Source organism: Lithobates pipiens, unplaced genomic scaffold, assembly GCF_037356315.1.
Source record: "Lithobates pipiens isolate NorthernLeopardFrog02 unplaced genomic scaffold, aLitPip1_a1.2 Scaffold_23, whole genome shotgun sequence".
In the NCBI taxonomy this organism is placed as follows: Eukaryota; Metazoa; Chordata; class Amphibia; order Anura; family Ranidae; genus Lithobates; species Lithobates pipiens.
Genome location: NW_027507785.1, coordinates 65,570,210 through 65,592,243, shown reverse-complemented (window position 1 = coordinate 65,592,243; position 22,034 = coordinate 65,570,210). Strand labels below are relative to the sequence as shown.

General features: G+C 45.2%; 1 protein-coding gene across 1 annotated transcript in view; it reads left to right on the top strand.

The window, feature by feature from the left end:
• The window catches only part of IL17RE (interleukin 17 receptor E), a 114,340-nt gene that overhangs the window by 81,650 nt on the left and 10,656 nt on the right, over positions 1-22,034 (top strand). The window contains 3 exon segments of the mRNA XM_077451778.1: positions 1,936-1,983; positions 16,078-16,123; positions 20,414-20,568. Coding sequence (XP_077307904.1) covers positions 1,936-1,983; positions 16,078-16,123; positions 20,414-20,568 — 249 coding nt within the window.

Sequence of the window (22,034 nt, the reverse complement as noted above, 5' to 3'; positions counted from 1 at the left end):
TCTTTAATACGAACGGAAATAGCCGTTATGGCAGACACAGGGGCACAGGGGTCACACGTATTTGTCATCATGCCTTCAGACCTTAATCCCATAGAAAATGTATGGAGGGAGCTGAAACTTCGAGTTGCCAAACGACAGCCAAGAAACCTTAAGGATTTAGAGAAGATCTGTAAAGAAGAGCGGGCCAAAATCCCTCCTGAGATGTGTGCAAACCTGGTCACCAACTACAAGAAACGTCTTTTCTCTGTGCTTGACAACAAGCAGTGGCGGTGGCGGGTGGGGGGATGGCGCAAACAAACTGAAAAATTATGAAACACAAACCCATCAAATGCTGCCATTGTGCCCATCAATTGCCGCCACTGTGCCAGCAAATGCCACCACTGTGCCCATCAATTGCTACCACTGTACCATCAAACGCAGCCACTGTGTCATTTCAAATGCTCCCACTGTGCCATATCAAATGCTTCCAGTGTGCCCGCCCACTCGTGGTTTTCCCAGCACTTACCCTTTCTCTCAGTGGGGTAGCGGGTGACGGCGGCTAGTAGTCTCCTCTATGCCTTCTCCTGTCCTCTCTTCCTGTCCTCTGCTATGATTGGATGCCTTATAGGCGTCCAATCACAGTGCCTGTCATTTCAGCCAATCAGACCCAAGCACCTGATTAGCAGAGAGGCGCTTCAGTGTTAGGAAAGTGAATGAATATTCGCTTTCCTAACTCAGCTGAGCGAACTGCGAGCGCCAAGCATGTTTACCTTTTTTGATGTCTATTAGAGCCTATGGCTCTAATTAGGTTCTAAAAAAAAAAAAAATACCCCGCTGTAATTCAGGCGCCCGAAAAGGGGCAAGTCGCCTGAATAGGGGTTGGTATCAGCGGCCATAGATTCAAGCAATGCATGAATCTATCTATTGGTGATAGAGGGGTGGCAGGAGAGAGGTGGCGGCGCCCGTGCGCCCTTATTGACGCACCGCCACTGCCAACAAGGGTTTCTCCACCAAGTACTAAGTCATGTTTTGCTTGGGGATCAAATACTAATTGTACTCGCTGAACTGCTACTCAATGTATGACATTTGTATCGTGTGTTTTTTCTGCATTTTTGGTTGATATTTTGTCTCCATCATTTAAAATACACCTATGATAAAAATGATAGACCCTTCATTTCTTTGTAAGAAAAAATCTGCAGGGGATCAAATAATAATCCCCCCGTATGCAGCAAAATATTTGGGAGTTTAGAAGAAATAAAAGCCCTGGACGGGGTGTGGGCTAGTGGGCGATTTTTGTGCGATGTTGCTACTAACATCAGCAGCGATCCTCTGTGATTAATTGCTGACAATCACTACACATATAGTTGTACTGTATGTAGTGGGGATTAATTGAATGGATTGTGCAAGCATTGTTGTTTATGCATAACAATCATTATCTGATTATATAAGCAAAACAATTGCTTGTGTGCGTCCAGCCTTTATTACACTTTATTACAATCTTTATTACACTCATATGAGAATCACCATGATGAGCACAAAACTTTTTTTTTTTTTTTTTACCTTGAAGAATTCAGATTTTATAGGTGGAATTGGAATTAGAATCAGAATTAGAACCACAAAATATCGAGTTACTTAAAACACATTGGGGGTTATTTACGAAAGGCAAAATCCACTAAGCACTGCAAGTGTACTTGGAAGTGCAGTCGCTCTAAATCTAAGGGGTAGATCTGAAATGAGGGGAAGCTCTGCTGATTTTATCATCCAATCATGTGCAAGCTAAAATGCTGCTTTTTATTTTCCTTGCATGTCCCCCTCGGATCTACAGCGACTTTACTCCCAAGTGCACTTGCAGTGCAAAGTGGATTAGTAAATAACCCCCCATTCTACATTTGTTCCATATTCAGTTGTCCTGAAATGCTGATAGTAATTATTTTGTGTTGAATTATTTTATTCCAGACATATTCCATTTCCAACATCGACAGAGACCCTAATCTATGTTTCAAGGTAAGAGCTTGGTTGGCCAGGTGATATAGATCCGACGTCAATCTAACAATTGCATGTAAAATCACCAATTTTAATTTTCACCTATTTTGAAAGTTGAAGTTTTTTTTTATTGATTTGTAATGTGCCTTTGAACTACCTAGAAAATGTGACTACTCCGGGAAGAGTCCGTTCTCTAGCACAACCCCCTCCTTCCGTGCACATGATAGCTCTTTTTTTGGTAGTGTGTAATTACTGTCCGTGCTGGCCCAGCTCTTCTGCCCCTCCTCTCACCGTTCTACAGTTATCTTTCATGTAGCAGCTGGGGGAGGAGTGAAGAGGAATACTATAGAGTGTGACTTGAGTGCCAGCTCTGAGTCTGCTGGGGCTGCTGACATCCCCTCCACAATTGCAGCACCCAGCAGCATTCTTACGGGTTTTGGAGGTCTATACAAAGGAGGATTTTATAGGTAAATAAGAGGCATACAATATATTTCAGGTACATATTATCTTACAAAAATAACTCTGTTGACATGAATAGTCTAGTGACAGGGTCTCTTTAAATGTAATATTTATTGTCCTATTAAAATATGTATAACTATTCTATATATCTATATATATATATATATATCTATATCTATATCTATATCTATATATATATATATATATATATATATATATATATATATATATATATATATATATATATATTGAGTTCGCAAGAAATATTTTTACAGATAGGTCTTTTGATTTTTTTACAAGATAAAATTATACCCAAGTATGAATATATTACTATATATATATATATATATATATATATATATATAGTAATATATATATATATATATATATATATATATATATATATATATATATATATATATATAGTAATATATTCATTCTTGGGTATAATTTTATCTATCTATATGCAATATATATATATATATATATATATATATATATAGATAAAATATATATATTTATATATATATATATATATATATATATATATAGGGAAAACACTTTTTAACCACTTAAGCCCCGGATCATTTGGCTGGCCAAAGACCAGAGCACTTTCTGCAATTCGGCACTGCGTCGCTTTAACTGACAATTGCGCGGTCGTGCGATGTGGCTCCTAAACAAAATTTATGCCCTTTTTTCCCCACAAAAAGAGCTTTCTTTTGGTGGTATTTGATCACCTCTGCAGTTTTTATTTTTTGCGCTATAAACAAAAAAATTAGCGACAATTTTGAAAAAAATGCATTATTTTGTACTTTTTGCTATAATAAATATCCCCAAAAAATATATAAAAATTTTTTTTTTGCTCGGTTTAGGCCGATACGTATTCTTCTACATATATTTGGTAAAAAAATCACAATAAGCGTTTATTGATTGGTTTGCGCAAAAGTTATAGCATCTACAAAATAGGGGACAGTTTTATGGCATTTTTATTATTATTATTTTTTTTTTTTACTAGTAATGGCGGCGATCAACGATTTTTATTCTTTTTCATATTTTTGGTAAAAAAAAAAAAAAATCACAATAAGCGTTTATTGATTGGTTTGCACAAAAGTTATAGCGTCTACAAAATAGGGGATAGTTTTATGGCATTTTTATTATAATTTTTTTTTTTTTTACTAGTAATGGCAGCGATTTTTATCGGGACTGCGACATAATGGCAGACACATCAGACACTTTTGGTGTGATTGTGGGATCATTCACATTTATACAGCGATCAGCGCAATTAAAAATGCATTGATTACTGTATAAATGTGACTGGCAGTGAAGGGGTTAACCATTAGGTGGCACTGTAGGGGTTAAGTGTGTCCTAGGGAGTGATTCTAACTGTGGGGGGAGGGGCTGTGTGTGACACAACACCGATCACAGCTCTTGATCACATCGTTGGTGTCAGTGGGAGAAATAGTGCCACATCATTGGTGTCAATGGAAGAAATAATGCCTCATCGTTGGTGTCAGTGGGAGGAATAATGCCTCATCGTTGGTGTCAGTGGGAGGAATAGTGCCCTATCATTGGTGTCAGTGGGAGAAACAGTGCCCCATCATCAGTGGGAGGAATAGTGCCTCATCGTTGGTGTCAGTGGGAGGAATAGTGCCCCATCGTCAGTGGGAGGAATAGTGCTCCGTCATTGGTGTCGGTGGAAGGAATAGTGCCCCGTCATTGGTGTCAGTGGGAGGAATAGTGCCCCATCATTGGTGTCAATGGAAGAAATAGTGCCCCATCAATGGTGTCAGTGGGAGGAATAGTGCCCCATCATTGGTGTCAGTGGGAGAAATAGTGCCCCATTGTTGGTGTTAGTGGGAGGCATAGTGCCCCATCGTCAGTGGGAGGAATAGTGCCCCATTGTTGTTGTCAGTGGGAGGCATAGTGCCCCATCGTCAGTGGGAGGAATAGTGTCCCATCCTTGGTGTCAGTGGGAGGAATAGTGTGCCATCCTTGGTGTCAGTGGGAGGAATAGTGCCCCATCGTTGGTGTCAGTGGGAGGAATAGTGCCCCATCATTGTTGTCAGTGGGAGGAATAGTGCCGCATCATTGGTGTCAATGGAAGAAATAGTGCCCCAAGAGTCTGGTGAAGGAAAGCAAATGGCCACATCCGGCCTCCAGGCTGCAGTTTGGAGATCACTAGGCTATTTAAAATGTAGAATAATAAAGGAAACCTGTATTGCAGAGGCTGCCATTGCTGACCTGAAAAATTCTAGTTACCTGGCTGTTGGTGATGTACTAGCTTCAGTGCTTTCACTGTCCTGGAACAAGCCGATAAATCAGCAATTTCGGATTGGAGTCACAACTCGTGCTCTGCATAATGTCTCAGAAAATACTGAAACTATTAAAGGAAAAATATGGGAATTAAAAAAACAAACAAAAAAAAACACACATACTCAACTTCTTGCTGCAGAGCGAACGCTTGGCCTCATTGGAGCACAGGGCTGGGCGGGTGCAACTGGCTCCAGCTCTTAGCCGCGTGCTGAGAGCCAGCTGTCAATCAGGCAGCTGGGTGGATCCTGACAATATGGTCGGGAACCTTCCAGAGCCTGGAGCAGCCCTGTGATGTCACCTAATAGCGGGCTATAGCCTCCGAGTCACAGGAGAGCAAAAGTGCACACCTGTGACCCACAAGAGAAGTATGGCTATACTTCTCCTTTAATTCACCATGGTCTCCAGGCATTTTCATAAGAAGGGGGCCGCAGTGAGCACCTCTATTCTTCTTTAGTGCAGTTTCCAGCAATAGACAGATGGGGGTAGATTCTTTCTTTGATCACAAGATGGCGATACCGAGCCATTTCAGTTATTATCCTTATGGGTAGTGATGGACGAACTTCCGACGGGACGTTTCGCGAACGCGAAACGCGAACGGACACAAACGTTCGCGAAAACGACCGTTCGCCGCGGGCTCCATTGACTTCAATGGGAGGCGAATTTCGCAAACCTTTAGGTCGAATTTGCGGCCACGGGGTAATTATTAGGGGGTAGCACGTAGTCCCACCACCTGGACAATAGCATAATACATGTATGAGGTGAATTTGGGATCGATAACTACAAGCATTTTTTTTTTATTTGGGAAATTGTTCTGACAATTCAGGACTATGGAGCTAATGAAGGCAATGGAGGAGAGGGAAGGTCAGGGACCAGGGTAGGCAAACAAGAGGGTGCAGGAGATACAGAGCACTGACAGCAGCACCGTAATACAGAGCACTGACATCAGCACCGTGACATACAGCGCTGACAGCAGCTCCGTGACATACAGCGCTGACAGCAGCTCCGTGACATACAGCGCTGACAGCAGCTCCGTGACATACAGCGCTGACAGCAGCTCCGTGACATACAGCGCTGACAGCAGCTCCGTGACATACAGCGCTGACAGCAGCACCGTGACATACAGCGCTGACAGCAGCTCCGTGACATACAGCGCTGACAGCAGCTCCGTGACATACAGCGCTGACAGCAGCTCCGTGACATACAGCACTGACAGCAGCTCCGTGACATACAGCGCTGACAGCAGCTCCGTGACATACAGCGCTGACAGCAGCACCGTGACATACAGCGCTGACAGCAGCTCCGTGACATACAGCGCTGACAGCAGCTCCGTGACATACAGCGCTGACAGCAGCTCCGTGACATACAGCGCTGACAGCAGCTCCGTGACATACAGCGCTGACAGCAGCTCCGTGACATACAGCGCTGACAGCAGCTCCGTGACATACAGCGCTGACAGCAGCTCCGTGACATACAGCGCTGACAGCAGCTCCGTGACATACAGCGCTGACAGCAGCTCCGTGACATACAGCGCTGACAGCAGCTCCGTGACATACAGCGCTGACAGCAGCTCCGTGACATACAGCGCTGACAGCAGCTCCGTGACATACAGCGCTGACAGCAGCACCGTGACATACAGCGCTGACAGCAGCTCCGTGACATACAGCGCTGACAGCAGCTCCGTGACATACAGCGCTGACAGCAGCTCCGTGACATACAGCACTGACAGCAGCTCCGTGACATACAGCGCTGACAGCAGCTCCGTGACATACAGCGCTGACAGCAGCACCGTGACATACAGCGCTGACAGCAGCTCCGTGACATACAGCGCTGACAGCAGCTCCGTGACATACAGCGCTGACAGCAGCTCCGTGACATACAGCGCTGACAGCAGCTCCGTGACATACAGCGCTGACAGCAGCTCCGTGACATACAGCGCTGACAGCAGCTCCGTGACATACAGCGCTGACAGCAGCTCCGTGACATACAGCGCTGACAGCAGCTCCGTGACATACAGCGCTGACAGCAGCTCCGTGACATACAGCGCTGACAGCAGCTCCGTGACATACAGCGCTGACAGCAGCACCGTAAGCAGCCCCAGGAGGAAGTCAGCACAGCACAGGGATGGTGTGATCCCCTCATAATAAGAACCCCCAGGAGGAAGTCAGCACAGCACAGGGATGGTGGGAGCCCCTCATAATAAGAACACCCAGGAGGAAGTCAGCACAGCACAGGGATGGTGGGAACCCCTCATAATAAGCAGCCCCAGTAGAAATATGACACCGCTCAACCTCTTCAAAGAGGAGGGTAGGGGCATATAGTACGGTGTGCTTTTTTGGGTCAGGGAAGTGAGCCAAATGAATTAAGAAGGTCTGTGTGCTTGATTCCAAAAATTGTTTATAGACATATACATGGTCTACTGATCACATGTGTTGAATTCCTCCGAGATCCATGCCTCATTCATTTTTAGAAATGTGAGGTAGTTAACACTGTGGTGAGCTAGGCGAGTACGCTTATCGGTCACAATCCCCCCTGCTGCGCTGAACGTCCTTTCGGACAGGACACTGGATGAGGGGCAAGCCAACAGTTCGATTGCAAATTGGGCAAGCTCTGGCCAGAGGTCAAGCCTGCCCACCCAGTAGTCTAGGGGTTCATCACTCCTCAGAGCGTCCACATCGGCCGTTAACCCAATGTAGTCGGACACCTGACGGTCTAGGCGTTCCCTGATGCTGGATCCGGATGACACCTGTCGATGGGTCGGCTGAAAGAATGACCTCATATCCGAAGTCACCAACACATCTTCAAACCGGCCTCTTCTTGCAGGCGCTGTTGGATTGGTACCCGCAAATCCTTCTCTGGGAGTGGGAATTGCTCCTCTGCCAGCGCACGCAAAAGCAGAATGCAGCATTTCTCGAAGCAAGGCCTGGAAGTGCTGCATTCTGACAGCCCTCTGCGACGGCGGTAACATTTCCGCCATTTTGTGTTTGTACCGGGGGTCTAAGTACGTTGCCACCCAGTACTGGTCCTTGACCCTCATGCTTTTTATACGGGGGTCCCTATTAAAACACTGGAGCATGAAGGCCCCCATTTGCACTAAAGTGGAAGCGGTGTGGTGGCCTGGCTCCTGCTCATCATCCAGGATAATGTCGTCCTCTTCATTCTCCTCTCCCCATCCTCGCACAACAGGGATCCCAGAAAGGTTTAAAGCATGCTCTTCTTGCTCCTGCTCATCCGCCCCGGCACCATCCTCCTCTGACTCCTCATCAGACTCCTGTTGTTGACTTGTCTCAGATAGAGTAGCCCCCCCTGGGAATTCATCCAGCATTGCGACTTCCTCATCTTCCCGCTCCTGCTCCTCCACAGCCTGATCAATGACACGACGCAATGCACGCTCCAGAAAGAAGGCATAAGGTACCATGTCACTGATGGCGCCATGGCTGCGACTGACCAGTTTGGTGATCTCCTCAAATGGCCGCAGAAGTCTGCATGTGTCGCGCATGAGCAGCCACTGGCGCGGTGAAAAAAAACCCAGCTCCCCAGAACCGTTTCTTTCGCAGAGTTCATACAGGTAGACGTTAACTGCACGTTTCTGCTGGAGCAGCCTATCAAGCATATAGAAGGTTGAGTTCCATCGCGTCGGGCAATCGCAAATAAGACGTCTGACCGGCAGATGGTGTCGCCGCTGAATGTCAGCAAGGCGAGCCATGGCCGTGTAAGATCTTCTGAAATGGGCCGAGATTTTCCTTGCCTGCCGCAAGATGTCCTGGACCCCAGGGTATTTGACAAGGAATCGCTGCACGACCAAGTTTAAGACGTGTGCCATGCACGGCACGTGCGTGATTTTGCCCTGTTTCAATGCGCTAAGCAGATTGGCACCGTTGTCACACACCACTTTACCAACTGTCAAATTGAGCGGTGTTAGCCACTCATCTGCCTGTGAACGCAAAGCTGAAAGGAGTGCCGGGCCAGTGTGGCTCTTTGCTTCCAGGCACAACAGACGCAGCACGGCATGGCAACGTCTCACCTGGCATGTGGAATAGGTTCTGGGGAGCTTGGGCGGTGCAGTGGAAGAGACGCTAGCAGCGGAAAAGGAGGAGGCAGCTGAGGAGGAGAGGGAGGAGGATGGAGTAGGAGGAGGAGAAGAAGAGTCAGGCCTGCATGCAATCCGTGGCGGTAAAACCAAATCTACACGGGTGCCACGGGTTACATGCTTGACGGCCGTCAGAAGGTTCACCCAGTGGGCAGTAAAACTGATATACCTTCCCTGCCCGTGTTTGCTAGACCACGTGTCTGTGGTCAGATGTATCTTGGCACCGACACTGTGTGCCAGAGATACATTCACTTGCCGCTGAACATGGCCATATAGCTCTGGGATGCCCTTCTCTGAGAAATACTTCCTTCCTGGGACCTTCCATTGTGGTGTTCCAATGGCCACAAATTTGCGAAAGGCCTCCGAGTCCACCAGTTTATATGGCAGTAGTTGGCGGGCTATGAGTTCTGACAAGCCAGCCGCCAACCGTTGGGCAAGAGGGTTATCCGGCGTCATCATTTTTTTACGCTCAAACATTAGGCCCACGGAAGCCTGCCTTTTTGCAGAAAAATGTGAGCTTGGCGTGATGGAAGGTGGAGTGGAGGACAATTGTGAGGAGAGAGGAGAAGGAGAAGTAGAAGACGAGGCTGGACGGTGAGAGCCTGCAGTGTGGCTTTGTGTGTTCCGTTGCTCCCACTGGGCTCGGTGATGGCTGCTCATGTGCCTTCTTAAGGCGGTCGTCCCTAGGTGAGTATTGGGCTTACCGCGACTAACGCGTTGACTGCAAAGATTGCAGATGGCAACGCTATTGTCAGCAGCGGACACGTTAAAAAAAGCCCACACTGCGGAGCCATGTGCCGGTGTCCTGGGAGCGCCAGATGTGACCGTACATGGTCGATGACTCGCTCCTGATACATTTGCAGTCTGCTTTGTCCCTGCTGTGCAATGTAAGTCATTGCTGCTTCTCCTCCCTATCTGCTGGTCCATATCTCCCTCTGAACTCCCCTCCTCTTCCTCTCTTGTGGGCACCCACGTGACATCACTAGACACGTCATCATCAACGTCACCTTCCCCACCGCTATAAGTAGAGTAGGCAGCAACACCGGGGACCAACCTCCTCCTTGGGCTGATCTGGGTACTGGCGTCAGACTGCTGAGTAGCGCTTGTTGCTACCTCCTCTTCCTGATCCAATACCAAGAGTGGCTGCGCATCAGAAATGTCCTCTTGATATGGATCGGAAAATAATTCCAGTGACTCAAGCGGAAGGTATGTGGTGGTGGTGGTGGTGGTCGTGTTGTTGGTGGTAGTGTCTTTGGGGGTGCACATAGCAGAGAGTGAAGAAGAGGGTGCAGATCGAGAGGATGAGGAGGGTGCAGAAGAGTAAGGCTGAGCGAGCCACTCAACCAAGTCTGGTGCATCCTTTAAAGTAATTGAACGCACCTTCTGCAACTTCCCACTTTGGCTCAAGCCTGTTGCTCCTGCCCTACCCCTACCACCCCTGCGGAAGGGCCTGCCTCTTCCTCTGCATGTCATTTTTTAAATGACCCTGTGACAAAACTCTTAGTCCCTATACCGCTGAAGGACTGCTGCAGTATAGGTGAGCGGTCAGCAGTGGTGCACGTCAACCCTATCTATTGTGGACCTATAGCGGTCCTTACAGAACAGCAGACTGTACCGCACTCAAGCCTATGTACCGTAGCACCCTATACCAAGTTACCAGTCCTTATAAGAACTTTTGTGGACCAAGCAGGTTGTGTATTAGTGTTTAGCAGACTGTACGTCAGTCCCTATACCGCTGAAGGACTGCTGCAGTATAGGGCAGCGGTCAGCAGTGGTGCACGTCAACCCTATCTATTGTGGACCGATAGCGGTCCTTACAGAACAGCAGACTGTACCGCACTCAAGCCTATGTACCGTAGCACCCTATACCAAGTTACCAGTCCTTATAAGAACTTTTGTGGACCAAGCAGGTTGTGTGTTAGTGTTTAGCAGACTGTGCGTCAGTCCCTATACCGCTGAAGGACTGCTGCAGTATAGGGCAGCGGTCAGCAGTAGTGCACGGCAACCCTATGTATTGTGGACCGATAGCGGTCCTTACAGAACAGCAGACTGTAACGCACTCAGGCCTATGTACCGTAGCACCCTATACCAAGTTACCAGTCCTTATAAGAACTTTTGTGGACCAAGCAGGTTGTGTGTTAGTGATTAGCAGACTGTACGTCAGTCCCTATACCAATGAAGGACTGCTGCAGTATAGGGCAGCGGTCAGCAGTAGTGCACGGCAACCCTATGTATTGTGGACCGATAGCGGTCCTTACAGAACAGCAGACTGTAACGCACTCAGGCCTATGTACCGTAGCACCCTATACCAAGTTACCAGTCCTTATAAAAACTTTTGTGGACCAAGCAGGTTGTGTGTTAGTGTTTAGCAGACTGTGCGTCAGTCCCTATACCGCTGAAGGACTGCTGCAGTATAGGGCAGCGGTCAGCAGTGGTGCACGTCAACCCTATCTATTGTGGACCGATAGCGGTCCTTACAGAACAGCAGACTGTACCGCACTCAAGCCTATGTACCGTAGCACCCTATACCAAGTTACCAGTCCTTATAAGAACTTTTGTGGACCAAGCAGGTTGTGTATTAGTGTTTAGCAGACTGTACGTCAGTCCCTATACCGCTGAAGGACTGCTGCAGTATAGGGCAGCGGTCAGCAGTGGTGCACGTCAACCCTATCTATTGTGGACCGATAGCGGTCCTTACAGAACAGCAGACTGTACCGCACTCAAGCCTATGTACCGTAGCACCCTATACCAAGTTACCAGTCCTTATAAGAACTTTTGTGGAACAAGCAGGTTGTGTGTTAGTGATTAGCAGACTGTACGTCAGTCCCTATACCAATGAAGGACTGCTGCAGTATAGGGCAGCGGTCAGCAGTAGTGCACGGCAACCCTATGTATTGTGGACCGATAGCGGTCCTTACAGAACAGCAGACTGTACTGCACTCAGGCCTATGTACCGTAGCACCCTATACCAAGTTACCAGTCCTTATAAGAACTTTTGTGGACCAAGCAGGTTGTGTGTTAGTGTTTAGCAGACTGTGCGTCAGTCCCTATACCGCTGAAGGACTGCTGCAGTATAGGGCAGCGGTCAGCAGTAGTGCACGGCAACCCTATGTATTGTGGACCGATAGCGGTCCTTACAGAACAGCAGACTGTAACGCACTCAGGCCTATGTACCGTAGCACCCTATACCAAGTTACCAGTCCTTATAAGAACTTTTGTGGACCAAGCAGGTTGTGTGTTAGTGATTAGCAGACTGTACGTCAGTCCCTATACCAATGAAGGACTGCTGCAGTATAGGGCAGCGGTCAGCAGTAGTGCACGGCAACCCTATGTATTGTGGACCGATAGCGGTCCTTACAGAACAGCAGACTGTAACGCACTCAGGCCTATGTACCGTAGCACCCTATACCAAGTTACCAGTCCTTATAAAAACTTTTGTGGACCAAGCAGGTTGTGTGTTAGTGTTTAGCAGACTGTGCGTCAGTCCCTATACCGCTGAAGGACTGCTGCAGTATAGGGCAGCGGTCAGCAGTGGTGCACGTCAACCCTATCTATTGTGGACCGATAGCGGTCCTTACAGAACAGCAGACTGTACCGCACTCAAGCCTATGTACCGTAGCACCCTATACCAAGTTACCAGTCCTTATAAGAACTTTTGTGGACCAAGCAGGTTGTGTATTAGTGTTTAGCAGACTGTACGTCAGTCCCTATACCGCTGAAGGACTGCTGCAGTATAGGGCAGCGGTCAGCAGTGGTGCACGTCAACCCTATCTATTGTGGACCGATAGCGGTCCTTACAGAACAGCAGACTGTACCGCACTCAAGCCTATGTACCGTAGCACCCTATACCAAGTTACCAGTCCTTATAAGAACTTTTGTGGAACAAGCAGGTTGTGTGTTAGTGATTAGCAGACTGTACGTCAGTCCCTATACCAATGAAGGACTGCTGCAGTATAGGGCAGCGGTCAGCAGTAGTGCACGGCAACCCTATGTATTGTGGACCGATAGCGGTCCTTACAGAACAGCAGACTGTAACGCACTCAGGCCTATGTACCGTAGCACCCTATACCAAGTTACCAGTCCTTATAAGAACTTTTGTGGACCAAGCAGGTTGTGTGTTAGTGATTAGCAGACTGTACGTCAGTCCCTATACCAATGAAGGACTGCTGCAGTATAGGGCAGCGGTCAGCAGTAGTGCACGGCAACCCTATGTATTGTGGACCGATAGCGGTCCTTACAGAACAGCAGACTGTACTGCACTCAGGCCTATGTACCGTAGCACCCTATACCAAGTTACCAGTCCTTATAAAAACTTTTGTGGACCAAGCAGGTTGTGTGTTAGTGTTTAGCAGACTGTGCGTCAGTCCCTATACCGCTGAAGGACTGCTGCAGTATAGGGCAGCGGTCAGCAGTAGTGCACGGCAACCCTATGTATTGTGGACCGATAGCGGTCCTTACAGAACAGCAGACTGTAACGCACTCAGGCCTATGTACCGTAGCACCCTATACCAAGTTACCAGTCCTTATAAGAACTTTTGTGGACCAAGCAGGTTGTGTGTTAGTGATTAGCAGACTGTACGTCAGTCCCTATACCAATGAAGGACTGCTGCAGTATAGGGCAGCGGTCAGCAGTAGTGCACGGCAACCCTATGTATTGTGGACCGATAGCGGTCCTTACAGAACAGCAGACTGTACCGCACCCAAGCCTATGTACCGTAGCACCCTAGACAGACCAAGTTACCAGTCCTGATAAAGAGCTTTGTGGAACAAGTGAGTTGTGAATGATTAGCAGACTGCAGCAGAAGGGCAGCAGTCAAGTATAATATTCTTTCTATATTTGGAAGAAAGAATATTATACGTGTACAAGCCTATTACCGTACCACTGATACCAGTCCTGAAAAGAACCTTTGTGGAACTAATAGTAACAGCAAGTCTTTAAAATTATCCTCACTGCCTGACACACTGCTTCCTGCCTGTCCCTATACAAATTGGCAAAAAAGAGTAGGCTGGAACGATTAGCTGGAACAGCTCTTTTGTGGACCTGATAGTAACAGCTAATGATGATGATGATGATGATGATGAAGAAAGACTAATCTGGCTGAGCTGTCCCTAAAATAGCAGCATACAGCGCTCTGTCCCTTTATCTAAACTGACAAAAGAAACTCAGGCTGCTGACCTAACACCTATACCAGTCCTGAAAAGAACTTTTGTGTACCAAATAGCTAGCGTTTTCTCTGTCCCTACTCCACACAGGATCCTTTCCCTACAGTGACAGAAGAAAGAATGTAAAATGGCCACCGGATCGGGTGTATTTATAGGTTAGGGGGAATGTCCAAGTGTCCATGAGCTGTCATGTCTCAATTGGTTGTCCTGTAACACATGATAAACGTGTCACGAAAGGTTAAAGTTCTTGTATACATTAAACACGTAAGTCCGCCGGGGCGAACGACGGAAAAAGGCGTTCGAACCCGCGGACGGCGAAAGTCGGAAATTCGCCGCGAAACGACCGCCGGGCGAACCGTTCGGCCATCACTACTTATGGGCATTGTATTGCTTTGCAATTATTGGATTTTTTACTATTTATTTATTTCAGGTATTTTCAGGAATCAAATTCACACATTCAAGTTAGTCCCTACTCTCAGGGTTGTCCAGCACTTAGGGTGAAGATACAATATGCCCATCTCTTAAAATATGATGTTGGTGCACGTACTGCCCTGCATGCTCTGGCATACTTGTTCTATAACTTATATATAGCTTCAATTGCTTATAGTTGGCATGCACATGCAAGGCCTTTCAACTGAGGGGGGGTGGGCAGTTGTGCATGCGTAGCCTGTTTTCCATGTCAGCTGTAGGTAGAGTTGCCACTTTTTCTTTAAGCCAACCCCAAACACTTTAGCAGCGCATAGCAGTTTTTTTTGTTAGCATACACTATTGTAACAGACCCGTGGCACCTTTGGGCGCTCCAAAGAGAATAGTAATACAGCGTGCATAGTGCCCCATCACCCCTGACCCTGTTCAGAGCCACATTCCTGTCTGAAAATTGTGTCCGGGTTTTCAGGCGGACCTGAACCCGGACAGATGATTTAAAACCGGGACTGAATCCCGGACAGGTGGCAACTCTAGCTGTAGGTGGTTGGGGTGCAGTGTGACAGCAGTATCTGTCAGAGGAGACAGAAAGATGTGGCCTGGTAGAAGGAAGGATGTGGTCTGCTACTTCACCACCAATCTGGAGAGTGCAAATACGGAGACGTGCTCGCTGTGGTACCCCCATGTGAGGGCGCTGCACCCAGGGCAACTGCCTGTCCTTCCCCTCCCTTGTCCAGGCTCTGCTAATTCTTCTGTCCAAGGTCTTCTACTTCTCCACCACCAATCTGAGGAGTGCACATATGGAGAGGTGCTCGCTGTGGGTACCCCCCCATATGAGAGCGCTGCACCCAGTCCTTCCCCTCCCTTGTCCAGGCTCTGCTAATTCTTCTGTCCAAGGTCTGCTACTTCTCCACCACCAATCTGAGGAGTGCACATATGGAGAGGTGCTCGCTGTGAGTACCCCCCATATGAGAGCGCTGCACCCAGTCCTTCCCCTCCCTTGTCAGGCTCTGCCTTCCCTCAAGAAGCTTACAGTCTTGCATACACTCACATATTGGGACCAGCTAACCTCCCAGCATGTCTTTAGAGTGTGAAAGGAAACCCATGCATGTACAAGAAGAACATGCAAACTTCATGCAGATAGTGTCCCCAAATAGAGTGTTGGGATCTGAACTGAGGACCCCAGTGCTGCAAGGCTAGAGTGCTAACCACTACGCCAATTTGCTATTATTAGAACTATGGATGTGGAGGACGAAACACTTTTGGCTATCAACAATCTTTATCTTTCATCGTGTAAAAAGTGGTCAACAGAGCAGAGAACAAAATCGGAAGCCTGTGGTGGTTTTTCTTGAGGCTTCTTCAAGCTGAATGGGGCTGACTTGGAAAAATGTGGCGGTATCCATTTGAAATGCCCAAGGAAGAGCCACTTTAAATTGCTCTGTTAGAAATAAATCTTAAAATGTCCCATCACTTTCATATTTGATGGAGGAATTTATCTGTATAGTGGATGGTGAGTGGTGGACTAGTGTAGAGTGATCACCTACTATGACCACACTTGTTCTGGTTGGCATGTCAAGCATCTCTTCTTCCTCAGTGCACCAGTTTTGTTAAATGTGTTATGAAGCTTTTTTTTTTTTATAATCATTTGTATTTCTTTTGTTTTTTTTCAGTTCACGTTAGATTCTCACACCTATGTCAAATGTCCTAACAACAGTGGTAAGTTCATTTAATGGTATTAAATAAAAACATTTTCTTTATGGCCAAAAGTATTATGGTGGACACCATTACTATTGAGTTGTACTACAGTCTGCAAACAGGGCCGTCTTTAATATTGATTGGACCCTGGGCAAAAATTTTCTTAGGGCCCCCCTCCCCCCATGCAATTTCGCTCTCCACCTTCTCTGAGACATACAAGAAATAGCAGCTAGACTTAAAATCAGCTTACTGTATCAGATCAGGCATCAATTGCGATTGGTTGCCAGAGGTTACAGCATATCATTACTGCTTACTGACTGGTTGCTAGAGGTTACAGCACTCCTTAAGGCTCACTTATTAGTTGCTAGAGGTTACAGCACATTTCTGCTTGTTGATTGGCTGCTAGAGATTGCTGTACATTAATACTGCTCACTGGTTGCTATAGGTTACAGCACATCTTCTCCTCACTGCAGGGGGGCATGATATACCTATGAATGCTGCCTTTATTTACACATCAATGCAGTTGGCCTCAGCTATTTACATATGCATGTCACTGCTATTTACATATGAATGCCAGTATTTACATGTAAACGCAGGTCTGCAGGTGAGTCATCTGTACACAACAATAGGGCAGAGCAGGGCAGCATTAGTAGCAGCACAGAACTAAAACTTCAAGGGACAAGGGAATGTAAACTGGGATAGTTGGCAAGTATGAGGCAGCTGCTTTGGGCCCCACAACAATGACAGGGCCCAGGGTAGCTGCCCCTTTTGCCCTGCCTTAAAGACGGCCCTGGCTGCAAAGACATTTCAGACAATTACAAGCTGACAGCGTTTACGGTAACGGTTTGGGGGGAAGGTCCTTGGTTTTTTCCAGCATGACTGTACCCCTGTATACAAAGCCATCTCCACAAAGACAGGGTTTGACCAGCTTGGTATGGAGGAACTCAAGTGGCCTGCACCAAGCCCTGACCTCAACCCTGCTGAACACCACTGGGATGAATTGGAACCTTGGCTGTCATCCAGTCTTCTTATTCAACATCAGTTCTTGACTTTACACATGTTCTTTTGGCTAAAGGAACACAAATTCTCACAGACACATTCCAAAATCTTCTACAGATTCTTCTCAGAGGGGAGGAGGCTGATAAACTCCATATTATTGCCGGTCCTCTTCTTTTCTGTTGGAGAAATCCCCATAGATGCAGGCACTGGGAAGAAGAGGACCAGCCAACTGGAAGTAAACATCAGGGTTGGACATGGCTGAACAGGGTACCAAGACTAAATAAGTATGGAGAGTTGGGTGGTGGGAGGTTGGGCTAGATTTGATTTTTTCCAAAGGGTTGGAAAAAATCTAAAATATTTTCAAACATTTCCTTACTACTTTGCTGTTTTAAAGTAGGCATGAAGACTTATACCTACTTTTTTCTACCTATTTATACAAAGGAGTGTATTTAATAAAAGTGTGCATACTGTTTGTCAATCAAAGGTGCATAAATTAGTTTTTTGAGAATGGGGAAAAATCGAATGTCCTTGTATTCTCTGCAGATCAAATGTTATTCATTAAAAAAAACAAATGTGAATGGGGAAAATACTACAATATGGCCACTAGATGGCATTGAGTATCATGGAAAATTAGAATGTTCTTTAGCTTCACCTAGTGGCCATACTGTATTTTCTCTATTCATGCTGCTTTTTAAAAAATAAAAAATAAATGAAAAAAATGATCTGCAGAGAATATAGCCTGAGAACATTTTGCTGCATTTCCACAGAATGAATTTACATGTTTCAATTTGATTTTTTTTTTTTTTATACAACCACGTATACAGATGGCAGGAGATAGGGGTTGGAACTAATTTTGTACCATTTATTTCCAAAGTCACAAATTTGACCAAGAATATTTGTAGTTAAAGTGGTTCTAAAGGCGAGACATTTCTTTTTTACCCTAATGCATTCCCTGAATTGAAGGGTAAAAAATGTCCCACTAGTTCTATCGCTCCCTCATCTCTTTTCTGCCCTCATCTCTTTTCTTTTTTGAAGCGGTATTAAAACCAAAACCAAAAATGCAATATATTAGACACGTGCAATGTGTTCGTTTTTAAGTTTCATTTTTTTATTTTTTTCCGTTTCTCAAGTCATTTGTTATGATCGAAATTCGTAAATTTGTAAATTCAAAAATGAGAAAATTCATAACCTCGAAAATTCGAAAATCCGAAAATCCGGAAATTTGAAAATTTAGAACTTCGAAAATAAGAAGGAAAATAATAACTAACTACCGCTATCTAACTAATAACAGCTAACTATTAAATTATAGGTATTGGAATTTCCTTTCAAATTTGGCTGTAAAGCACCATACACACTATCAGATTTTCTGCAGATTTTTTCCATCAGATTTACCAAAACCATATAATATGAGGTCAAACCTTAGGGGTTTCAATGTGTATGCAATCAGGCAGGCCCTTCTACTACATGGTTTTGGTAAATCTGAAGGAAAAAATCAGCAGACAATCTGATAGTGTGTATGGGGCTTTAGTGAACGTAACGAATACGAATTTATCTGAAGTTACGAATTAGCCAAAATAACGAATGCTGCATCTAAACAAATGGAAGGGAATGAATTATTATTAAAAATAATAATAATAATAATAATAATAATAATAAAATGTTTTTATTATTATTATTTATTATTATGAATTTGTTACGTTCCATACGTTTGCATACGGCATTCGTTATTTTGGATAATTCGTAACTTCGGATAAATTCGTATTCGTTACGTTCACCAACAGCCAAATTCGAAAGGAAGTTCCAATACCTATAATTTAATAGTTAGTAATAGTTAAGTTATTATTTCAGATTTTCGGGTTTTTGTTCTTTTGAATTTTTGTTCTTATTTCAAGTTTTCGGATTTCCGAAATTTAGAATTTCCGGATTTTCAAATTTACGAATTTTCAAATATTCGAATTTATGAATATTCGGAAAAATAAGTTAAGGGGTTTTCGTTAATTCTGAAATTTTCAAAATTAACTAATTTTGGCAAAATTCATTAAACAAATTCAGAACAAAACAAATTGCACATGTTTATGTCTATAAAATCATTGTCTTACAAATTCATGTCTTAGCAATCATTAGATGTGGTGGCTGCATTTGTTTTTTGTTTTTTTTGGGGCTTTTTTCCCCTGTTTTCACCTGGTGATCAGGCTAGTAACACACCTCCTGTATTAGTGAGGCACAACTCTGGAGGAATGAGAACAGGAGGCACAGCAGACAACAGCATTGTCAATCTGGAGGGAGAAAAATGTGTTAAATGTATTATAAAATTTAGAACCATTAACAAACTGAAGCCAAACTCCAGCAAACACTTTTTATAAGCAGTTACAGCAAACCTTTTTTTTTTTTCCTTTTGGGATAAAGGTTTGGCTTCAATAAATAAAATAGCACCCCTGTCAGTGTTAGGTGGTTTGTGCTGTAAAAAACAACAGACTGGCTGTCTGGATTACCAGATGAAAATAGTTGCAATAATTTCTTTTTTAGGCTTTCTTTCTTCTATCACATTTAAGAATTGGTAAAGTGCAATATAATAAATGTTTGCTCTTGGGATTAATATCGCTTTGAGTCCTATTGTGTTCCGGCACTGTGCCCGTCTGCTGGTCTCTCCTCACAGGCTCAAAGACAGCAACAGATGCCATTGGCTCCTGCTGCTGTCAATCAAATCCTGTGAGTAGGCAGTGGGGGCAGAGCCAAAACGTGCTGTGTGTGTGTCAATGGAGTAAGCCCGCAGGTGTGCCACCATAGGAAGCCGCTTCCTAGGGGGGCACACAGAGAAGAGGAGGAGCCAAGAGCGCTGGCAGGGGACCTCAGAAGAGGAGGTTCCAGGCTACTCTGTGCAAAACAGCTGCACAGATCAGGTAGATATAAATAAATTTAATGAAAAAAATAAAATAATACCCTTTACAACATCTTTAATCTCTGATAAAGTGGCATAAATCAATCGGTCACAGTTTATCCTATAATTGGTACTTCTGTGGCCCCACGTGTGATCTGATTAAATCCTTCCCTCCTCTCCCCTATTAGCTGCCTGCTCTTGTTATTAAATTAATTTTGTTTTTAATTTAAATTAATTTTAACAAATAAAACAGGCTTTACTTTTCTGATTGCCAGCATCTGTCTGCTGTCTCCCTGCCAGACATTGACGATGGAATAATTACCTATTTGTACTCAGCGGGTTGGAAAGTTTTAAATAATCCATTCATTTATAAAATGAGGAAATATTGTATTATAGTTGGAACAAAAATGATGTTTTATCCTCTATATTTGCAGATCGGGTCTGGAAAGTGGAAGTTAAATTCAACCTCTTTGATGTGCTTCTGAAAATCTCCTCTGAGGTTCCAGCCAGTTTCAATGGGGCGATCTGCTACCAAAACCAGAGTACGGGCACCTGCCACACCCAGTCGGCAGTATATAATTTTTCAGCGGTGAGCAAAAAGATTTACTTAAAGTGATCGTAAGGGTTCGTTTAAAAAAATGTCATAAATAAATAACAAACGTGTTATACTTACCTCCACTGTGCAGCTCGTTTTGCACAGAGTGGCCCCAAACCTCGTATTCTGGGGTCCCTCGGCGTCGGCGGCTCTCGTGGGCGTAGCTCCTCCCCACATCAGATAATCCCCTGGGTGAAAGTGCTCTACCAGGGGGGTTACCTTGCGGGGAGCGCTCCCTGAGTCCAACATTCAGTGTCCATAGAGGCCAAATGCAGGACTGGGCCCCTGGTGCCCATGTCATTGGATTTAATTGACAGCAGCAGGAGCCAAAGGCTGTGTTGCTATCAATCTATTCAATCAAGAGCCAAGAACACTGGGCAGAGAGAGAGCTTGTCCCTGTCGGTCAAGTTCTAGGGCTCAGGTAAGTAAAACCGGAGGCTGGGGGGGTTGGGCGGTCACTGACAGGTGTTTTTCACCTTAATGCATAGGATGATATTGAGGTCAGGAGACTGAGATGGCCACTCCAGAACCTTCACTTTATTCTGCTGTAGCCAATGACAGGTCAACCTGGCCTTGTGTTTTGGATCATTGTCATGTTGGAATGTCCAAGTACGTCCCAGGTGCAGCTTCCTGGCTGATGAATGCAAATGTTCCTCCAGTCATTTTTGATAACATACTGAATTCATCTTGTCATCAATTTTGACCAAATTTCCTGTGCCTTTGTAGCTCACACATCCCCAAAACATCAGCGATCCACCACCGTGTTTCACAGTAGGAATGTTGTACCTTTCATGATAGACCTTGTGGGCTCCTCTCAAAATTAAGCGTTTATGGTTGTGGCCAAAAAGCTAAATTTTGGACTCATCACCCCAAATCACTTTGTGCCAGAAGGTTTGAGGTTTGTCTCTGTGCTGTTTGGCGTATTGTAAGCGGGATACTTTGTGGCATTTGCGTAGTAATGGCTTTCTTCTGGCGACTTGACCATGCAGCCCATCTTTCTTCAAGTGCCTCCTTATTGTGCATCTTGAGACACCACACCACATGTTTTCTGAGAGTCCTGTATTTCACCTGAAGTTATTTGTGTGTTTTTCTTTGCATCTCAAACAATTTTTCTGGCAGTTGTGGCTGAAATTTTAGTTGGTCTACCTGACCGAGGTTTTTTAGTTTCAGCAGAACCCCTCATTTTCCACTTCTTCATTAGAGATTGAACACTGCTGATTGGCACTCTCAATTCCTTGGATATCTTTTTATATCCCTTTTCTGTTTTATACAGTTCAACTACCTTTTGCCGCAGATCCTTTGACAATTCTTTTGCTTTCCCCATGACTCAGAATCCAGAAATGTCAGTGCAGCACTGGATGAAAGATGCAAGGGTCTGTCAGGAGTCCAGAAACTCATTGACCTTTTATATACACACACACTAATTACAAGCAAACAGATGACAGGTGAGGATGGTTACC